Here is a 21094-nt window from a genome sequence, read left to right on the forward strand (position 1 = left end):
AAAAGTTAATATCTCCACAGGTAGCCAGTTTCAACTCTTAGCTGTGACGTATGGTATTTACCTTGTTTTCTAAATAATATATGTTTACTGCTACTTCTTAGTTTATCAATTTTAGTATCAATTGTATACTGACTTATAATAATGATAGATGAGAACATAAGCTCTTTTATACACTCTTGCACTGAAAAAGCAACCACGCTCTGCCCTCTCCCCACTTCCTTGCACTGCTTGACCTTGCATTCAGGTACCATTGCCAGAGGCTTGCAGCCCAGTGGGGTCTTACCAGAGGATTGGAAGGGGAACCCTTGAGAATTGAAAAGAACTAGTGGGATCTGGAGTCCCTTGGACTGCAAAGAGATCAAACCAGTCAATCCTAAAGGAAATCAACTTGAATGTTCATGGGAAGGACTGATGCTGAAGCTGAAGCTCTAATACTTTGGCCACCTGATGTGAAGAGCCAACTTATTGGAGAAGACCCTGATGCTGGGAAAGATTGAGGGCAAAAGGAGAAGGGAGTGGCATAGGATGAGATGGTTAGATAGCATCACCAACTCAATGGACAGGAATTTGAGCATACTCTGGGAGATAGTGAAAGACGGGGAAGCCTGGTGTGCTGCAGTCCATGGGGTTACAAAGAGTTGAACGTGATTTAGTGACTGAATAACAACAACAACAACAGCAACAAGGGGGGTCTGGAGAGGGAGGATCTTGGAAAGTCCCCTGGAAAGTTGTTTAAGAAATGCTAAGTTAACCCCCAGCTTCATGTGCCTGACTCTGACCTAACAGCGTATGGCAGTCTTTGAGAAATGGACTGTGGACAGAGTTGCCCCTGCATGCGTCATGGCTAGGAGAGGACTGAGGAGCCCTGCCCAGGCTTTGAGAATGTGACTGATGTTGAAACCACCAACCACAGGAGGCTGCTTGGAAACTGGGGCTTGAACCCAGCTGGGTTGATTTCTGACCCAACAAAAATATCAACATTCTCCATAAACTTTAAAAGACATTCTTATAATGTGATATTTAAAAGAGAATCTTATAAAGTGATATTCAGAATGTCTATGATACAGTGTATACTTAATTGACAAACAAAGGACCAGGAAAACCTCAACTTGCAGGGGAAATAACATTCAACAGGCAGTGATACTGAGATGACACAAATGTTGGAATTATCAGACAAAGCCTTTAAAACAGGCATTATAAAAATAATCCAATAAATAAGAACAAACACTTTTGAAGCAAAGGGAAAGATAGAAAGTCTCAGCAAAGAGGTAGCTAAAGAAGAAGCAAATGGAAAGTTTAGAACTGAAAAATAAAATTGCCAAGATAAAGTACTCAGTAGGTGAACTCAGTAGCAGAATGGATATGACAGAAGGATCAGTGTATTTGAAGATGAATCAGTGGAATTTATTCAACTTGAACCACAGAACGTTGATTGGAGGAGAGGGGACGAAGCCTCGGACCTGTGGGGTAGGGCCACAAAGGCTAACACCCATGTCATCAGAGCCCCGGTGGGGGAGAAAGAGTGCAGTGCAGGAAAAAATGAAGAAATGATGGCTGAAAACTCCTCAGAGTCGGCAAAAGACTTAAACTTACAGAACGAAGACGTCCAAAACCCAGAGATAAATGCAGAGAAATCCACACTCGGACACATCACAATCAAGCTGCTGAAAAAGACAAAGTCTTGAAGACAGCATGATGCATTACTTATAGAGAAACAATAGTTTGAATATTGTGGGTTCCTTGCAGGAACCATGGAGGCAGAAGGAAATGGAACAACATGTTAAAAGCACTAACAGAAAGACCCCAGAACTCAGAATTCTATTCCAGCAACCGTCCTGCAGGAATGAAGGTGAAATAAAGACATCCTCAGATGAACTAAAACAGAGAGTTCATTGGCAGGTAGAGATGCTCTAAGAGAATTGCTAAAGGAATTTCTTTAGATAGAAGAGAAATTATACCAGATGGAAACTTGGTACATCAGGAATGAAGAAAGAGCAACAAAAATGATGAATAGAATACACTATTCTCCTTCTTTTGAGTTCTTTAAAAGGGGTTTGATGGCTGAAACAAAAATCATATCCGTGTCTGTTAGGGTTTTTAAGGTATGTAGGTATAAGAGGTTAAGATAACTATAAAGGGGAAGATAAAGAGACCTGTAGGGCGATAAGATTTCTGCATTCCACTTGAAATAATAAAATATAGATTTTTGAGTAGATTGTGAAAAAATTATTTACATTGTAAACCCTAGAGCAGTCACTAAAAATAAGCTATCAAGAGATAGTAAGAAACCCAGTAGATAGATAAAATGGAATAATTCAAAATAAGGCAGGAAAGGGAAACAGGAATGAGAAACAGAAGGAACAAATCATAATAAAATGACAGTCCTGAACCAAGACCCACCAATAATTACATGAAATGTAAATAGTCTGAACGCACCAACTTCAGGACAGAAATTTTCAGTTGACATGAAAATCTCAAGGTCCAACTATGTGCTGTCTGTCAAGAACTCACTTCAAAAGCAAAAGGATGGAAAAATACTGTGTGCAAACATGAATCAAAAGAAAACTTGAGTACCTATATTAATACCAGGCAAAGTAGACTTCAGAGAAAAGGAAATTTCCAGGAATTAAGGGGGATGTCACCTGTGATAAAAGAGTCAATTCACCACAAAGACATATAAACCCAAAAGTGTGTGTATCTAACACAGAGGTTCAAAATGCAAAGAGCTAATAGAATGGAAAGAAGAAATAGACAACTTCACAGTTGCATTTGCAGATTTCAGCACTCCTCTTAGATTAAACTATAAGCACACTGATAGAAAATCACCAGTATATAGAACTGAACAATATTATGAAGCATCTGGATCTAAATGACCTTCATAGAACAGTCCACCCAACAATGGCAGGATATATTCTCTTCATATTCTCTTCAAGTGCACATGGAACATTTACCAAGAAAGACCATAGCCTGGATCAGAAAACAAATTTTAGTAATTTTAAAAGAATTTAAATTACACAAGGTATTTTCTGTGGTCACAATGGAATTAAACTAGAAGCCAAAACAAAGATAGCATAAAAAACTATAAACACTTAGAAATTAATGCATTTTTAAATAATCCATAAGTCAGAGAGGAAGCCTTAAGAAAATATAAAAGATACTTTTAACTGAACAAAAGTGAAAATATGACATATCAAAATTTGTAGGTTGCAGCTCAAGTGTATTTACAGGGAATTTATAGCATTAAGTGCTTATATAAGAACAGAAAAAGGTCTCAAATCAATAATCTGATCATCCACTTTTAGAAACTAGAAAAAGAAGCAGAAAGTAAACCTAAGGCAAGTAAAAGAAAAATCAATAATAAATATAAGTGCAGAAACCAATATAGCTGAAAACAGAAAAACAATAGAGGAAAAACTAGAGAAAGCCAGTGAAGTAAAAAACTGATTCTTTGACAAGCCTCTAACAAGTAAAGAGAGAACACAAATGACTAATAATAGGCATGGAAGAAAGGATAACCACTCCAGACCACACAGGTATGGGAAGGATGTTAGGGGAAATACTATAAATTTGAAAATTTAGATGAAATGAACCAGTTTGTCTTAAACAACAAACCATCAAAACTTACCCAAGATGAAGTATATAACTTGAGTAGTCCTATAACTTTATAGATAATGGATTTGTCATTAATTTTTTTTAAATAAAGAAATATCCCAGCCTGTTCACATATAATGTATAATATAGAGGGCTTCCCTGGTGGCTCAGACGGTAAAGAATCTACCTGAAACATGGGAGACCTGGGTTCAATCCCTGAGTTGTGAAGATCTGGAAAAGGGAATGGCAACCCGCTCCAGTATTCTTGCTTGGAGAATTCCATGGACAGAGGAGCCTGGCAGGCCATAGTCCATGGGGTCTCAAAGAGTTGGACATTACTGAGTGGCTTTCACTTTCATTCACTATAAATTGTACTAAACATTTAAAGGAAAAACAATACCAATTGTATAGATTCTCTTCTTGAAAATAAGATAGGTGGGAACAATTCCAAATTTATGTAACAAGGCCTTCATTATCCTGATATCAAAATCAGAAAAAGACAATATACGAAAATAAAATCATGGATGCATATTCCTCGTGAACTCAGATGCAAAATGCTCAACAAAATATTGGTAAATTGAATCCAACAGTATGAGTGAGTGAAGTCGCTCAGTCAGTCCGACTCTTTGCTGCATCATGGACTTGGAGCCCACCAGGCTCCTCCATCCATGGGATTTTCCAGGCAAGAATGCTGGACAGGGTTGCCATTTCTCCAGGAGATCATCCTGACCCAGGGATTGAACCCAGGTCTCCCACATTGTAGGCAGATGCTTTACCATCTGAGCCACCAGGGAAGTCCATCCAACAGTATAGAAGAAGAATACACCGTGACCAATAATACACCCTGGCTTATTCCAGGGATGCAAGGCTATTTTCTATTGGAAAATGTAATTCACTCTAACAGCCTAAAGAAGGAAAACCATGTGAATAATAACAACTGATGCAGGCAAAGCATCCATTTATGACAGAAACCGAGCAAACAGGAATAAAGAGGAACTTCCTCAGCTTGATCAAGAGTAGCTACAAAAATTCTTTAGCTAGCATCATGCTTAATGGTGAAAAATTGAATGCTTTCCCTCTTAGGTCAGGAAGAAGTGAAGAATGCCCACTCATAGTATTCAGCATCTTATTTGACATTGCGTGGGAAGTTCTAGCCGGTAAAATAGAGGAATAAAACAAAATTAAAAAAAAAACCGTAGAGATTGGAAAGGAAGGAACAAAACTCTTCTTATGTGCAAACAGTATGATTTTCTGTGTAGGAAATCTTGAAGGATTTATCAAAAACTCCCAGAATAAACAGTAAGTTTAGGGAGATTGTAGTATACAGCAGGAGGTCAAATGGAAAGTCAGTCACATTTCTTTATACTAACAAAATATATACAGTTGGGAAGCAAAATCTAAAAAGCAGTATTATTTACAAAGCACCCCCCCACCTCAATGAAATCTAACAAAATATGTACAGGATCTGTGTGCCGAAAATGATAAAACATTCCTTTTGCTGCATGTCATTATTCTCATTGATTACTCTTAAGTGAATCACAGAAGACCTAAATATAATGGAGGGTCTTCTTTATGGATTGGAAGACTCACATGATAAAGATACAAATTCTCCCGAAATTGATCTATAGGTCTAATACAATTTCAATCAAAATCCGTACATGATTTTTTAATAGAGACAAGCTGATTCTAAACTTTAATTAATTTTTGGCTGCGCTGGGTCTTCGTTGCTGCACGAGGGTCTTCTCTAGTTGCGGTGAGCACGGGCTACTTTCTAGTTTCAGGGTGCGGGCTCAGCAGTTGTGGTGCATGGACTTAGTTGCCTGTTGGCATGTGGGATCTTCCTGGACCAGGGATGATTGAACCCCTGTCCTCCACATTGGCAGGTGGAGTCTTAACCACTGGACCACCAGGGAAGTCCCTGATTCTCAACTTTATATAGAAAAGCAAAGGAATTAGAAGGGTCAAAACAATTTTGAAAAGAACAGTTAAGTTGGAGGATTCATGCTAGACAATTTCAACACTTTCATTAAAGCTATGGTAATCAAGATGAAGTGCTGTTGGTAAAAGCATTGGCATATAGACTAATGGAATGGAATACAGAGTTCAGAAGTAAGTCACAGATTAGCAGTTTCCTGTAAAGTGTAGTATACATGCACCATATGACCCAGCAATCCTACTCTTAGAGAAATGAAACATGGAGAAATGAAAACTTATGTCCATGCAGAAATATGTACACCAGTGTTCCCAGCAGCTCTATTTATAACCACTCAAGCTGGAAACAGCCCATATGTTCTAAGTGGGTGAATGGATAAGTACGCTGAGGCACATGGTACAATAGAAGACTGCTTGGTAATGAAAAAGAACGGCTGTGCTTACACACTGCTGCACAGATGACTCTCATCCACCTACCAGGGACTGAAAGAAGCCAGTCTCAAGGGTTCTGAAGCATGAGTCCCCATTTGTAGGACCGAAGACAGGGGTGGAGAGCAGTTCAGTGATTGTTGGATGTGGGTATGCGCAGGATGGGTGAGCGTTTTAGGTGGTGGGGCTGCTCTGTACCTGATGCTGGTGGTGGTTACATGTGTTTAAACTCAAAATAGGAAAAGTCAGCATAACATAGGTTAAGTAAAAATGCATTCAGACGGGAGCAATGTTGTTGATTTCCGCTTGGCTGAGGGTAATCCACACTGATTGTTTTAGGACTGGGGGATGTTCCTGGTTGAATTATTCTGACCACACAGTGCTGATGGAGGGAGCATGGCCATCACTTCTCTTGTTGTCCATCATAGGTGAAGCAGGTGGAGTCAGGGACGGTCCAGTTCCAGTACTCGCTGAGCCCTGAAGAACACCCAGGCACACCCACAGCGAATGCAAGCAGCCCCAAGGCAGAGCGGCGGTCTTTTAGGAAGCCACCCGTGTCCCCTTCAAGTAAGTGTGTGCTGAGAACTGAGTCTTCAAGCTCATGGCACAGCTCCATGTGTGCCCAGGTAAATGACATTTATCAGATACTTGCTGTAAATTGCTTTAACTGGAATCAGTTGATTGAGTTTTTGCTGACTACAGAGGTATAGAATTGGACAGTGATAAAACCTGGCCCAACACTTTGTGCTTTAGCCATGAGTTAGCTCCCTGACTGAAGGCTTTGAAAGGTCTGTTGGTGACACTTAAAGGGACATCTCTCTTGGGTGTCCTGCAGACACAGGGCTCAAGAATCAAAAGCTGGCTGACAGCCACAGACTGCCAGCTTTATGGTTGTTGTTCAGTTGCTAAGTCATATCAGTCGCTAAGACTGTATGCAACTCTGTGGACTATAGCACGCCAGACTCTATGTCCTTCACTGTCTTCCAGAGTTTGCTCAAAATCATGTCCATTGAGTTGGTGAGGCTGTCTAACCATCTCATCCTCTGCCACCTCCTTCTCCTCCTGCCTTCAATCTTTCCCAGGATCAGGGTCTTTTCCAGTGAGTCAGCTTTTTACATCAGGTGGCCAAAGGATTGGAGCTTCAGCCTCAGCATCAGTCCTTCCAATGAATATTCAGGGTTGATTTCCTTTAGGATTGACTGGTTTGATCTCCTTGCAGTCCAAGGGACTCTCAAGGGTCTTCTCCAGCACCACAGTTTGAAAGCATCAATTCTTTGGCGCTCAGCCTTCTTTGTGGTCCAGCTGTCACGTCTGTATATGACTACTGGAAAAACCATAGCTTTGACTAGATGGACCTTTGTCGGCAAAGTGATGTCAGCTTCTTAATATGCTGTCTAGGCTTCTCTGATGGCTCAGATGGTAAAGAATCTGCCTGCAATGTGGGAGACCCAGGTTCAATCCCTGGGTTGGGAAGATCCCCCTCGAGAAGGGAATGGCTACCCACTCCAGTATTCTTGCCTGGAGAATTCCATGGACAGAGGAGCTGGCGGGCAATTGTCCATGGGGGTCGCAAAAAGTTGGACGTGACTGAGCAACTAACACTTTCACTTTCACTAGGTTTGTCATAGCTTTTCTGCCAGCTTTATGTTGCACTGTTAATGTAGCCTTGAGTTTGTTGTTTTTAAAAAGTGATTTTTATTTCCTTGGTGTGCAATCTGGGAGTGGGGAGGCCACGACCTCAGGGTGTGGCTTTAAAAAAGGGATGGAGGGCTGTCGATGCTGGAGGAAGTAATGCTCTTCCATGGATGGCAACGTCCCCGTCCCCGTGTGTGTGACTGCCGCTGTCAGCTTCATGTTGGCTGTACCAGCTCCTTCTGCTGAGGCTGGTACCTTGTGTTCAGGGCCTCTTAGTTTATCCCCAAGGACAGGAAGCCAGCATCCTGGTGGGGAATCCCACCTGTGGTGAGAAGAGAGCGAGGTTAGCAGGAGGGTTGAAAGAGCACTGAGTTCTTGGCTTCTAAGGATCTCATTGGCTGAAGGAACATTCTCAATCATGGGCAGTTAGGCTCCTAGAAAGTCAGAAAGGTAGGGGATGAGCAAATGTGGAAGCCCTAGAGGGGCACTGAGTGTCCATCCATCCTCCATCCAGATGGCTTTCCTCTGATGGATGCTGCTGGGTATCTAGGGAGGGCTGGCCAGTGTCTCTCGGGCAGCAGGTCCTGAATGCTCTGCAAAGGCGCCAGGGAGTCTGTTGTTTGGGAGTGACTTTTTTTATCAGCTGAGATTCTGGTTTTTGGAAACTGGTCTCATTGAGTTTAATCTCACAGCTGGTGGCAGCAGCACACTTGTTTCTCTGTCCTGGGACTCGATGTCTTGGCCTTCATCTTCATGGTCCTCCAGGATTTTCTGAGATGTTTAAAAATATTCAGATACCAAAACTTGATAGTTTATTGCTTCAGGACAAACTGTATTATTAAGTATTTTCCTTTTCCCTCAAAAAGGCAGTGCATTTATTGTTTTTAATTGTTTTATTCTTTCCAATTTTTTGTGCTTATCAGAATGTTCTCAGGTATAATTACATCTTACGTAAGTGATGGGCTTCCCAGGTGGCTCACTGGTAAAGAATCTCCCTGCAATGCCAGAAACTTGGATTCGATCCTTGGGTTAGGGAGATTCCCTGGAGAAGGGAATGGCAACCCACTCCAGTATTCTTGCCTGGAGAATCCTATGGACAGAGGAGCCTGGCGGGCTATAGTCCATGGAGTTGCAAAGAGTCAGACACAACTGAGTGACTAACACACACACACACACACACACACACACACATAAGTGCTATTGAAATGTACAGCACTGCTTGTACTTGAGACATTTCCAGAATATCTGCCAGAATCCCCTGGAATGGTGGGTGGCAGGCATGTGTTTTCCACCAGAGTTTAGAATGAATTTACAATTTTATTGGATAAAGTTAAATGCATTGAAAGTATAGAATACATAGTTAAAAAATACCAAAAGGTCAAACTCATTCCCTTCTTTAACTCTAGTATCTTCCTTTCTTTGACATATTCACAATTACATTTAAAAAATAAATGCTAACCTCTAAGAAATGTTAGTGTGAAATAAAGATAGTATCCTAAATTATAAAATATGTGCGTTTTATGATTTGATATAAACATTATTATTTTGGTTTTTAATTAAACTATTCAAAAGGATAATGTGTGCTGTGCATGCTAAGTCGCTTCAGTTGTGTCCAACTTTTTGTGACGCTATGGACTGTAGTCCGCCAGGCTCCTCTGTCCATGGGATTCTCCAGGCAAGAATACTGGAGTAAGTTTCCATGCCCTCCTCCAGGGGATTTTCTCCACCCGAGGATCGAACCCAAATCTGTTACATCTCCTGTTTTGGCGGGCAGGTTCTTTACCACTGGCGCCGCTTGGGAAGCCCAAAAGGACAGTAGTGAAATGTAATAAATGCAGTTCAAAATAATAAATATAGTTTACTTTGGTCCTTAGAAATACCTGAAGAGATCATTTTCTTAGAGAAGAAACCTCTACAGCTATCGTTAATGGAAAAATAATAAGTACTTTTTCTGGAAAGGAATTTTCATGTGTTGAACTTTGGTGTAGTTATGATGCTGGAAACCGACAGCTTGCGTGAAGGCCTTCTAATTGAATTAACTGTCAGCCAGGACAGGATGACCCTGTTGGCTTCTCCCGCCTGACTGGCTGTCGGCATGGCCTGGGGGCTCTGTGTTTGCTTTCCCAACTGCCCTGTCTGTTTTCATGCAGGGCTTGGAGGAGATTTATTTATTATTATTTAAAATATTTATTTTTATTTATTTATTTGGCAACACTGGGTCTTAGTTGCAGCATGCGGGATCTAGTTCCTTGACCAGGGATCAAACCTGGGCCCCTTGCGTTGGGAGCGTGGACTTCAGAGAAGTCCCTTGGAGGAGATTTAAAGCCTAGTGTGCTGCTACCTTTGTTTCCCCAAATGGTCCTTTAGCTAATTTTGAGGGTGTTCATGGAACTTCTTGGATCTCTGTTTTTTTTTTAAATCAAAGTTGGGACAATTTTGATCATTCCTTCTTTGATTATTTTCTCTGTCTTCCTCTCTCTTTTCCCTTGAGGCTCCCAGTCATACCTTTATCAGGTGGCAAAGCTGTGGGAAGTCCCACCCTGCTGAGCTTCTGCTCAGTTTTACTTGTGGTCTTTTCTCTCTGTGCTCCAGTCCTAGATACTTTGTATTGCTGCATCTTCAGCTTCACTCATCTTTTCTTCTGCAGCATCTGATCTGCCATGAATCCCACCCAGTGCATTTTCCTCACAGATATTGTCGTTTTCATCTCCAGAAGTGAAATACAGGTATAACTACCGACAAACTTATGCTTTTTTGTTTCTCTCCTAAGGCAGAGGTAGATGAACTTAGGCCTGTGCAACAATTAAAATTAAAATTCCAGTATTTTATCCTGTTTGAAATGACCCAATAGTAATTCTCATTTTAACTAGGTTTAGTTTCAAGGTTGGAGAAGGCAATGGCAACCCACTCCAGTACTCTTGCCTGGAAAATCCCATGGAGAGAGGAGCCTGGTAGGCTGCTGTCTATGGGGTCGCATAGAGTCGAACACGACTGAGCGACTTCACTTTCACTTTTCACTTTTCATGCATTGGAGAAGGAAATGGCAACCCACTCCAGTGTTCTTGCCTGGAGAATCCCAGGGAGGGCGGAGCCTGGTGGGCTGCCGTCTGTGGGGTCGCACAGAATCGGACACGACTGAAGCGCCTTAGCAGCAGCAGCAGCAGTTTCAAGGTACCAGAATCTGGAGGTAACATTACAAAGTTTGTCACTACTTTAATATCCTTGTTTGCCAATTCTAAAATCTTGGGCAGTTGTGCATTAGTTTTGATTGATTGATTTTTGTCCTGATTTGGGTTGTATCTTCCAGCTTCTCTATGGTCAATAACTTTTGATTGGATTCCAGATATTGTGAGTTTTCTCCTTTTGGTTGCTAAATATTTTTATGGTTGACAAATATGTATATATATATATTTTTTTGCCACACCCCATGGCATGTGGGCTCTTAGTTCCCTCTGCAGTGGAAACCTGGAGTCTTAACCACTGGACATGCAGGGAAGTCCAGGTAGCTGGTAAACACTCCTGAACTTTGGAAATTACTTGGTCATTTAGGGCCTTGGCTTTAAGAGTTGTGAGATGGGACCTCATGAGCATTTAGTCTAGGGCTAATTACCCCTCACTAAGTGAGAAGACCTCCTTCAGTACTTTGCCTGATGTCCTTGAATTACGAAGTTTACCAGTCTGTGAGAATGGCCTCTTTCTGGCCCCATGAGCACAGGGTACTGGTCCCTCTAATTTTGGGGGTGATTCTTTCCCCATCCTTGGGTAGTTTCGCAGTCAGTGACCTCCTGAATCCTAGAGGGACCCTCTGTAAGTGGCTGGAGTTCCCTCTCTGCGCCCCTCTCCTGTCTGTGCTCAGCCCTGCAAACTTCCATTTCTTTGGTCTCCTTGAACTTAGCCCGGCCTTCTGATCAGGGGTCCACTGTGCTCTGTGTTCCCCTTTCCTGAGCTGCAATCTGCAAAATCACTCAACGTGTTAATTTTGGGACCGTCGGAGGGCTTACTTCTTTGTTTCCAGTTCCTTAGGACCATTTCTTGCCTGAATTCCAATGTCATTAAAACTGTTGTCTTATGTATTTTGTTAGTTAAATAATTTTTGTTTCAGTCAGGAGAATGAATTTGGTCAGAAGTAAAGTTGCCTGCTGTTGACAATTTCTAGGCTGTTGAAATCCTCCACCCCAGGGGTGATAAGTCCAGTGGTTTTGAAGCTTTTCCTAGCTGCTTTGTGCTGCGTGTGATTCACTGACTATGTCATTGCTTCATGATTTTGAGTTTTGGCTCACACCCTCTCCCTAGAAAGCATCTCTGCTGTGCACTGCATTTATTTTCTTTTAGGATGTACTCTTTTCTTTTTAAACTAAAAAATTACATATTAAAGAATGTGTGCATATGTATGTGTGTGTGTTTAGTCACTCAGTTGTGTCCAACTCTTTGCGACCCTGTGGACTGTAGCCCACCAGGCTCCTCTGTCCATGGGAATTCTCCAGGCAAGAATACTGGAGAGGGTAGCCTTTCCCTTCTCCAGGGGATCTTCCCAACCCAGGGATCGAACCCGGGTCTCTGCGTTGCAGGCAGATTCTTTACCCCTGAGCCACCAGGAAAGTCCATTCAAGAATGCCCAAGGCAACTATGAAGGAGAGAGGCTTCCCCTTTCTTGACTTGCAGATTTAGCGTAAAATTATAGTAACTAGAACAGTGTGACACTGCTACAGACACAGATCAGTAGATAATGGGACAAGATAAAAAGTGTGATATATGACAAATTATAGATAAAGAGCATATTGCTTTCCTTTAATTATTATAACAAATTACTATAAGCTTGGTTGCTTAAAATAGCATGAGCTTACTATCTCACATTTCTGGAGATCAGAAGTCCAGAGGTCTCACAGGCTGAAATCCAGGTCTTGGGGCTGTGTTCCTGCTGTAGGCTCTGGGGGAGAATCTGTCTCCTTGCCTTTTCCAGCTCCCAGGGGCTAGCTGCACTTTCGCCCCTGCTTCCATCTTAAGAAGCAGCAGAGTTACATTTTACTTAATTTATTTATTTTTGGCCGTGTGGCACGCTAGATCTAGTTGCCTGACCAGGGATCAAACTGGTGCCCCCTGCACTGGGAGCTCAGAGTCTTCGCCACTGGAATGCCAGGGAAGTCCCAGAGTTACATTTTAAATCTCTCTTTGATTCTCCCTCCTGCCTCCCTTTCTCTCATCAGGACTGTCATAGTTGCATTGCCTACTGCACCCCCCACCCCCTCCCCTACCATCCAGGACAGTCTCTGCATCTCAAGGTCAGGTGATAAGCAACCTTAGTTTCATCTGCAACCTTGCTTCCCTTGGCAGTGTTAATACAACATAGTCATGGTTCTGGTAATTAGAATGTGGGTACTTTGGGTTGGAGGATTGCTTTTATGCCGCCCACCGTGGGAGTAAGGGCACACCAGTCAGTTAACAGCACTGGACTGGCTGTCCTTGTGGAAAATAGAAAATCAGATCCCAATTTCTTATTGTATACAAACCATACCTCAGACTGCAAGTAGGTCAGACCCTGATGCTGGGAAAGATTGAAGGCAGGAGCAGAAGGCGGTGGCAGAGGATGAGATGTTTGGATGGCATCACCGGCTTAATGGACATGAATTTGAACAAACTTGGAGATGGTGAAAGACAGGGAAACCTGCAATACTTCAGTCTCTGGGGTTGCAAAGAGTCAGACATGACTTGGTGACTGAACAACAACAATAACAAACCATAAATTCTGGATGGATTACAAGACTGAAATTTTAATTAGAAGTTTAGAGAGAGGAAAAATGATAAAATGAGCTGTCCCAAATCAATGAGGAATAGACAGAAAAATGGTCAAAGGATATGAAAAGGGAGTTCACAGAGGAGAAACCAGGATAACCAAAATGTATAAAAAAGTGCTCAATTTCACTAGTAATCAGAGAAATAAAAATTAAAATGAGAACCCATTTCATTTCCCTTGTATTGGAAAGAGCTAGCTGAATGACAGCATGAGGTTGAAAATTTGGGAAAAGAGGACCTCTCACCACACCGGGAGGGACCACTTTGAAGAGCAACTTTGTAGTGTTTAGTTAATACCCTGGGTTGGGAAGACCCCCTGGAGGATAAAACGGCAACCCGCTCCAGTATTTGCCTGGGAAATCCCATGGACAGAGGAACCTGGTGGGCTACAGTCCATGGGGTTGCAGAGAGTCGGACACGACTGAGCGACTGAGCACACACGCATGCATGTATACAGTTAATACCTTACAGCAGAGAACTGCCATTTCTGGGTGCCTGTTGCAGAGGGGAACTAGTCCTTGTGACACGGGGCCAGGATGAGGATGCTCAGAAGGCCTCCGTGTTTCATGGGTGCAGTGCAGGAACGACCTGCCTGCGCCCCGATTGGGGGGTGGGGGGGTGAGCTGGTCTATTTGGACAGTGGGTGCTGCACAGCAGCCACGATGCTGATAGGTCTCTGCATATTGTTATGTCTGAACCTTCACACCGGGGTTCTGGGTTCTGAAACTGGCGGTTTCTGAAAGGAAGTGGACACACAGTGGCATGTAAGTGGCTTTGAAGACAATTCAGACTTGCCAGCTGGATGATCTTAGGCTGGTGGCTTCATGTGTCTGTCCCTCAGTGTCCTCAGTTATAAAATAGATGGATGAAAGGACTATTTAGATGGAAAAGAACACTTGAGTCTTAGGAAGAAATTGGAGAATATTTTTATGACCCTAGGGGTGGGAAGGCTTCATTAAACAAGATAAAGTGTAAACCAAAAAGAGAAGATTGAGAAATGTGATTATGTTAACATATAAAGAAAGTTTTCTAAGAGAGAAGATTCCATAAACAAAGTTAAAAAGCAGTTCCTCAGACTGAAAGATATTTGCAGTATGTAAAACCATTAAAAATTAATTGAAGGAATAAGAAGATTAGAAAGAAGAACGATGATGGAAAGATCAACAAGGAGGAGATAAACAACTGGAAAGAAAAATGGGCAGAGGCTGTCAGGAATTGTAGAGAGGGTCAGATGAGTGAAAATCGGTCAGGGTGCACAGGACTGCCTGGAAACGGGGCACATGGTTCATAGTGGCTGTCAGCCACACTGATCTTGTCATCCTCCTAGCTGGCAGCATCAGTGGGCAGCGGTCACATGTTCATAACCTCTCTCAACCACTGGCCCAAATAAATACAGATCCCAAATCTCAGTGGAAACAAGGCAACCACCAGATCGGGAGCAAACGCAACATTTGCACAGACTTACTGTTGACTCCAGAGTCCTTGATGGATACACACCCATGCCTGTGCTGCCATCCAGGGAAGTGGATTCCTGCCTGGCTGCAGAGCTTGGTGTTGACCCTGCTCCCAGCATTTTTCATTAATCACTTTGAAAGAAAGTGAGGGAGTGTTTATTCACATAGGTTTGCTCAGCACTAACCCCCGCACCCCATCCCTTCAGAAAACCCTACTGAGAGTCTGTGATGTCCAGGTACACTTCCAGGCTCCTGTCCTCATAGAGGTCACATTTTAAAAAGAGACAATAAACAAACAAAGACCAGCAAAAAGAATGCTGTCCCACTCTGGTGTGGGGTGTTGATAGTGGGGGAAGCTGTGTGTCTGTGGGGCAGGGAATACGTGGGAATTCCCTGTCCTTTCTGCTCACAGTTGCTGTGAATATGAACCTGGTCTAAAAGGAAGGGGGCTTCCCTGGTGACTCAGACGGTAAAGAATCCTCCTGCAGTGCTGGAGACCTGGGTTCGATCCTTACGTCAGGAAGATACTCTGGAGAAGGGGCTGGCTACCCCCTCCAGTATTCTTGCCAGGAGAATTCCTTGGAAGAGGAGCCGGGCAGGCTACTGTTCCTCTTAGGGAATAAGATAGAGAATGGTGGGTGGGCGGCTTGACAGTTACGTCTGTCCTGATTTGATTAACTTAGGTTCAGGATTTATGTTTCTCTTTGCATATTTGAGCTCCATCTCTGGCAGAGGTCAGCAGACTTTAAGGCCAGACAGGAAATATTTTAGGCTTTGTGGGCCAGATGACCTCTGTCATGGCTACTCATCTCTGCTGGTGAAAGCCATTGAGAGTGTGTCAATGAATGAACATGCTTGTGTTCTAATAAAACTTTATTTATGAGCACAGATTGTGGGTCAAATTTGACCAGGGGGCCAATTTGGCAAACTCCAGGAAGTAGTGAAGGATAGGGAAGCCTGGGTTGTTGCAGACCATGGGGTCATAAAAAGTCAGACACGACTTAGTGATTGAACAACAGCAACAAGGTGGGTGAAAGGAGCATTTAGTCAGGGTTCTCTAGAGAAGCAGAACCAATGGAACATACATACCGCATAGGAAGAGATGGCTCTTGTTGAGCGTGTGAGACTTGGCTATATCCTGGCACTTGAGTGATGTGGTGAAGACTTGGTGTGTCTGTCTGTCTCCCGCACCCTGTCCATCTGCCCTCCAGCTCTCCCTGTTGGCTTCCTTCCTGGCAGGGTTTCCTTACAGGGTGGCTCTGGGAGCTTCTCTGTCATCCTTGGGCTTAGGAATCCCAGCATGAAGAACTTCTGCTGTCCAGTCAAAGCCCCGAGATGGAGTCTCCCACTCTGCTGCATCCCCTGTCTTTACCCTGAATGACTGGGATGTGGGCAGGGGCCATCTGTCCTGGGTCACACACTCTGTTGGAATGCCTCAGACTTCCAGCCCCGCTAACCCCAGGGTTAAGGGCTGGGAGGGTGATCCCCAAAGGGAAACCATCTCTCGGTCCTGCTCTCAAAGAGAGGGTGAATTCAGGTGGCCACCCGATGGTTCGAGGGCCTAGTTTCATGTCCCATGTCTTTCCCTGAGCTCAGCTGCCTCTACCACAAGGTTGCCTTCCAGCTGTAACAAGGTTTCCCTGCATTTCCCCGTCTTCAATTGAAAAGAGTTCCTGTCCGTGGGACCTGGCCTGTCCTCTGGAAGCTCACCACCTTGACCTGCAGAGGGTCTGCTGGGCACAGAGCAGGGCATGGGCTCCAGGGAGCGCTGTGGCAGTTCAAGCGGCAGGGGACACCTCCCCACCCCCCAGGAAGGGCTTCCCCACAAGGCAGCTAGCTATGGGCTCAAGATGATCTGAGCCTCTTTCTGGCTGACGGGCCGAGGGTATTATTCCCGTGTGTGGGGCTCACTGAGTCGCAGCATGACTTCCTGGGATTCAGAGGTGCTGGGTGCACACCCTTTAGTTCATTCCCCAGAGATTTATTGCCTTGTTTTCAGCACACAGGAGGGGATGCCTGTGCTGCTGGGAGCTCAGGAATCGAGCTGTGGCGCAGGTACTCTGTGGAAGCATTGTCTGCTTTTCAGTTCTCATTTGGGGACCGGCAGATCTGCACGGATGGGACATTTGGTTTATTTAATTTGGATTTATCGCCGCATTCACGTCACATTAATGTGATCGCCTTCACCCCAGGTTCCAAACATTTGAAAACACTGCCTCCCAAGACCTAATACAGAAGACACAAATATCTGCTGGTGTTTAACTGATGATGGAAACTTCTCCTGCTTCAATATTTTACCAACTTATATGGTTCCTCTGGAAATCTTAATGATATGCGGCTGTCACTTTAAGTGAGATGCTTTGGCTTCCTGTGATGAATTGTCCTTTTTATTCTTTCTGCAAAATTACCAGGGAGCAAAGGTCCATTCATCACCCTGCACGAGAGGGTGCCACTAGAGGGCCACTAGAGGGCCCTCCGTCTCCAGTTTTTGGAACTCGGCATCTCCCTGACCCACATTTTGCTTTTAAATGTTCCCGTGGTGTCGGAATTTTGGTGCATTCGCTTAATAGATATAAAAGCAGAAGGGGTCATTGATGATATGTAATCATGGTGTTTCCCAGAGTAATAAGGAGTTAGATTCTTGACTTTTGTGCTGGTGACACCCTCGGGAGCATCCTCTCTGTGCCCTGGTACGTGTCATCCAAAGATGAGGCAGCAGTGGGGAGAGCAAAAGATGTCACCCAGGGGATGGAAGTCAGGGCTGGCTCTCTGAGGGTGCGTTCTGCAGGAGACCATCAGTGAGCGGCTCAGAGCCCAGGCTTCTGAGCCTGGGCCTTGAAGGTGGCTCAGTCTAGGGCCCTGGGCACGTCTGGCACTCCTCACCACTCTAGGGCCTGATTAACTAGGTGGGGCACTTCCAGTTCTCGGCCTCCTGAGGTCTGGATTCCTTCAGCACAGAGACCATGCCTGCTGCATCAACCAGCATCCTGTTATGTCTTCCTAGACTTTACTCACTTTCTCCATTTCTGTGATCAAAGTCTTCAAGAAAATGGCTTTCAAAGGCCAAATAATTAGGAATAAAGGCCTTTCAAATGGGTCTGCCTTGTAAATTCTTAGTGTCCCAGGTACCATGAAACACTCACCAATCCTTTATTTTCAAGGTCTGATGGGGAAAGCTATTTTTCAGAATTTTTATTTGAATCGTGGCGATTGTGTCTTTGGCTCTGATGACCCCTTCCATCCCCTTACCCTTGGAGCCAGCTGTTCGGCCCCATCCTGGAATATCCCCAGACCCCCACCCTCCTGGTCCAGGACCTGGCCCTCAGCTGCCACGGATGCTAAGCAACAACTGCCTCTCCCTTAGATTAAGCACAAGTAGGTCTGTCTGCAGGGCAGCGTTTTCCTCCACAAACCCCCTTCGTCAGGCCCTGCCAGCACCCTCCCCACCACCCCCAGCCAAATACAAAGCTGTGTTCATGCAAAAGTGTTGTCTGGAAGGAAGCTTGTAACACGGGGCAAAAGGCTTTAATGCTGTCTCACGCAGAGCTGGCTCCTGGCTGGTAGTCATGCATGGGGACTCCCCCACCCTAACCTTTCCAGGGAAGACAGTGGTGAGGCCTCTGCCTGCTCCAGCCTGGAGGATATTGCCAAGCCCAGTACCTGAGCACTCACGTATCTGTGCACTTACTCTCTGTCTCTCTGTGATGCTTGCCCACTCACTCGACTCATGAGAAGGGCTGAACTGAGAAGTAGTCCCCCTCGCCCTGGAGTATGAGTGGGCTTCAGACCTGCATAGTCTACACACTACCCACCCCGGGCCAGTGCAGAGAAGCACGCAGTGCAGCTGTGTGACCCTATGGGACGAGGACAGCCCAGGTTCAGGGTAGGTTGCAAGCCCCTTTGTGGCCTTTTTAGTCAGGTGTAGGGCATTTGAGCTTTGAGAGAGGACCAGACACCTTAGCTTCTGTCCACAGCACTTTTCAGTGAGTGGAGGCTGACTGGGAAGTAATTGGTTGTCAGGAAATCATCTTCAGGCGGGCACAGTGGCTGCAGCTGCAAGCGTGAGGTTCTCTGTGTCCTGCACGGCGTGACCGACCCTATTGTGACTGGCGCGGGTGGTATGAAATCGCTGACTCAGCCCTTCCTGAGACTGCGGGGCCCTGAGCTGCCCAGTGTGCCTGGCAAAGCAGTTGTCTCGGCAAGTCCCACATCACAACGCACCCATCGACCTCCCGCTTTTTAATTGCTTCCAGGCTCCACACTCGGATGGACCGGCTTTTGTTTCAGGGCTTCCGTTTTCAGGAGCATGTGAGCCATTCTGATGGTTTCTTGTGCAGGGCGTGGGCAGCAGAGACCACAGGGGAGGGAGGAAGGGCTAAACTTGGGTCCTCAGGGCCACTTGGGGGTGACTAGAGCAGGGCTGTTTACCTAGGGGAGGGCCGTGATTTCTCAGGATGTCCTGAAGTTCAGGAGGGGGTGGTGTCCACATGCAGCGGCCAGAGTCAGGTCCCCATGAAGGAGACTGTGGCGCGTGAGGCAGGTGTGGTCCTCAGGGGAACCGGGCACGTGACTCAGACAGGTGTCCGGTTGCACCTGGGCCTTCGGGTGGGTGAGGAGCGCCCTGTCCTTGTGGGCCTGGGTCAGGCGGGCTGGAGGTGGTGGCACTGGCAGGTGAAGGCGGGAGAAACACGATGTGAGCGGGATGATGGCGAGGTGGTGGTGGCCCCAGACACAGGAGCTCAGTGCCGAGAGGCTGGGGGTTTCTGGGACTCGAGCGATGCCTGGGCTTCTGGGCTGGGGTTCGGGGCCTGGGATGGGGGTGGAAGCGGCACAGGCAAACCCGGCCCGGCCCTGCCCTGGACCGAGCTCTTCGGGTGGAGATGGCGCCGTGGGGGCGGCTGTTCCCTCCACAGGTGGGCATCTTGGGCACTGCGGGAACCAGCCTGGCGTCACCCAGGGTCACCCTCGCTCCAGGGACCCTGAGGAGGACTGGCCTGGATTCTTCCTGGTACTAACATGCCTGCACTCTCACCCCTAGAGTGAGTGAGACTTGGGGGATGGGCCGTGAGTGATGCGAGAGCAGAGCCCCCACCCGTGGCATTTGCCGTGTGTGTGCAGCTGCGGAGAAGTTTCTTATTTAACTAAACAGCCAGTGGGCCCCAGCTGGGGAGGTCCCAGTCTGGACAGACATCAGAACCCGGCCCCCTGAAGGCAGAGGTGTGTGAGAGGGTGAAAGGAAGGGTGAGCCTTCTGAGAGCTTCACATCTCCCTGAGCACAGGCAGAGTGCCCACAGGAGCAGGAGAAGGAGGCTGTGGAAGTGGGGAGTGAGCTCGAGTTCCATCCTGCAGGCAGTGACCCCAGACGCACGCACTTGTCTGCCCACCAAGCGGGGAGACTCTGTGGTGGCCGCGCCCAGCTGTAGCACTGGTTACTGCTTGGGTGGGGTCGGGGGAGATGCGCGCCAGCCTGACTGAGCTGGGCTCTTGGTGTCCCTTCCCTGTTCCCCTGTGCTTCCTCACAGGTCCACCAGCATCGCCGTCCCAGGGGCTCACCGCTGCCCAGGACTCACCCATGGGACCAGGGGTAAGCCCAGGCCTGAGAGGCCTGTTTCAGAATTCCAGAATCACATATTGAAAGGTTCTGGGTCCAGCAAAGCCCTCTTGGCGTCTTTAAGAACACTTGATGTCCTGTTTACGTGTGTGGGTGGGAAGGGTCCCGGCAAGCCTAAGAGGATGGGCCCCCAGGGACGGCGACCAGGGTGTCCTCAGCCGCCCCCTGCCTGTCTCTGCAGCTGGTCCCAGAGCTGGCTATCGGGGCAGTGGCTTCGGTGGTTGTTATCCATCCTCCGGTTGCCGTTGAAGGCCTGTTTCCACACTCAGAATGTGTTCTCCCTGGCAGTTACGTTTGGTGGCTGATGATCATTCAGGACTGGTTGGCCTTGGTTTTTCTCTTGAGACCCTGGGGTGTGCCCTCCCGGCGTCTCTGCTAGGAGAAGGTGCTGGCTGGCTGCGGCGTCCCTGGGCAGCAGCTGGGCAGGTACCCTGAGCATCTGATGCTGGTGGGGACAGGACCTTGACCTGCAGGCCTGTCAGAGAGCAGATACCTCCTCTGGTCTGGGAGCGTGCAGCCACCCTTCAGGGATCCTGAGCTGGTTGTGGGTCTGCCCATAGCTCTGGGGTGGCTCTGGCCACGTGGTTTGAATTAGGTCAGAGCTGGTTTGTCTTCCCGATGACCTTGTCTGCCAGTACCATCCTGGACATTG

General features: G+C 46.1%; 1 protein-coding gene across 6 annotated transcripts in view; it reads left to right on the top strand.

The window, feature by feature from the left end:
• NPHP4 (nephrocystin 4) overlaps nt 1-21094 on the top strand; it is a 138284-nt gene that overhangs the window by 64812 nt on the left and 52378 nt on the right. For all 6 annotated transcript variants that reach the window (XR_003514948.1, XM_027565081.1, XM_027565077.1 and 3 more), the window contains 2 exons: nt 6381-6519; nt 20354-20415. Coding sequence is in view for 5 of the 6 variants with exons in the window: in XM_027565081.1 (XP_027420882.1) it covers nt 6381-6519; nt 20354-20415 (201 nt within the window). In the remaining variant the exon portion in view is untranslated. The remainder of the gene's footprint in view (nt 1-6380; nt 6520-20353; nt 20416-21094) is intronic.

The sequence above is a fragment of the Bos indicus x Bos taurus genome, chromosome 16 (assembly GCF_003369695.1).
Source record: "Bos indicus x Bos taurus breed Angus x Brahman F1 hybrid chromosome 16, Bos_hybrid_MaternalHap_v2.0, whole genome shotgun sequence".
NCBI lineage: Eukaryota > Metazoa > Chordata > Mammalia > Artiodactyla > Bovidae > Bos > Bos indicus x Bos taurus.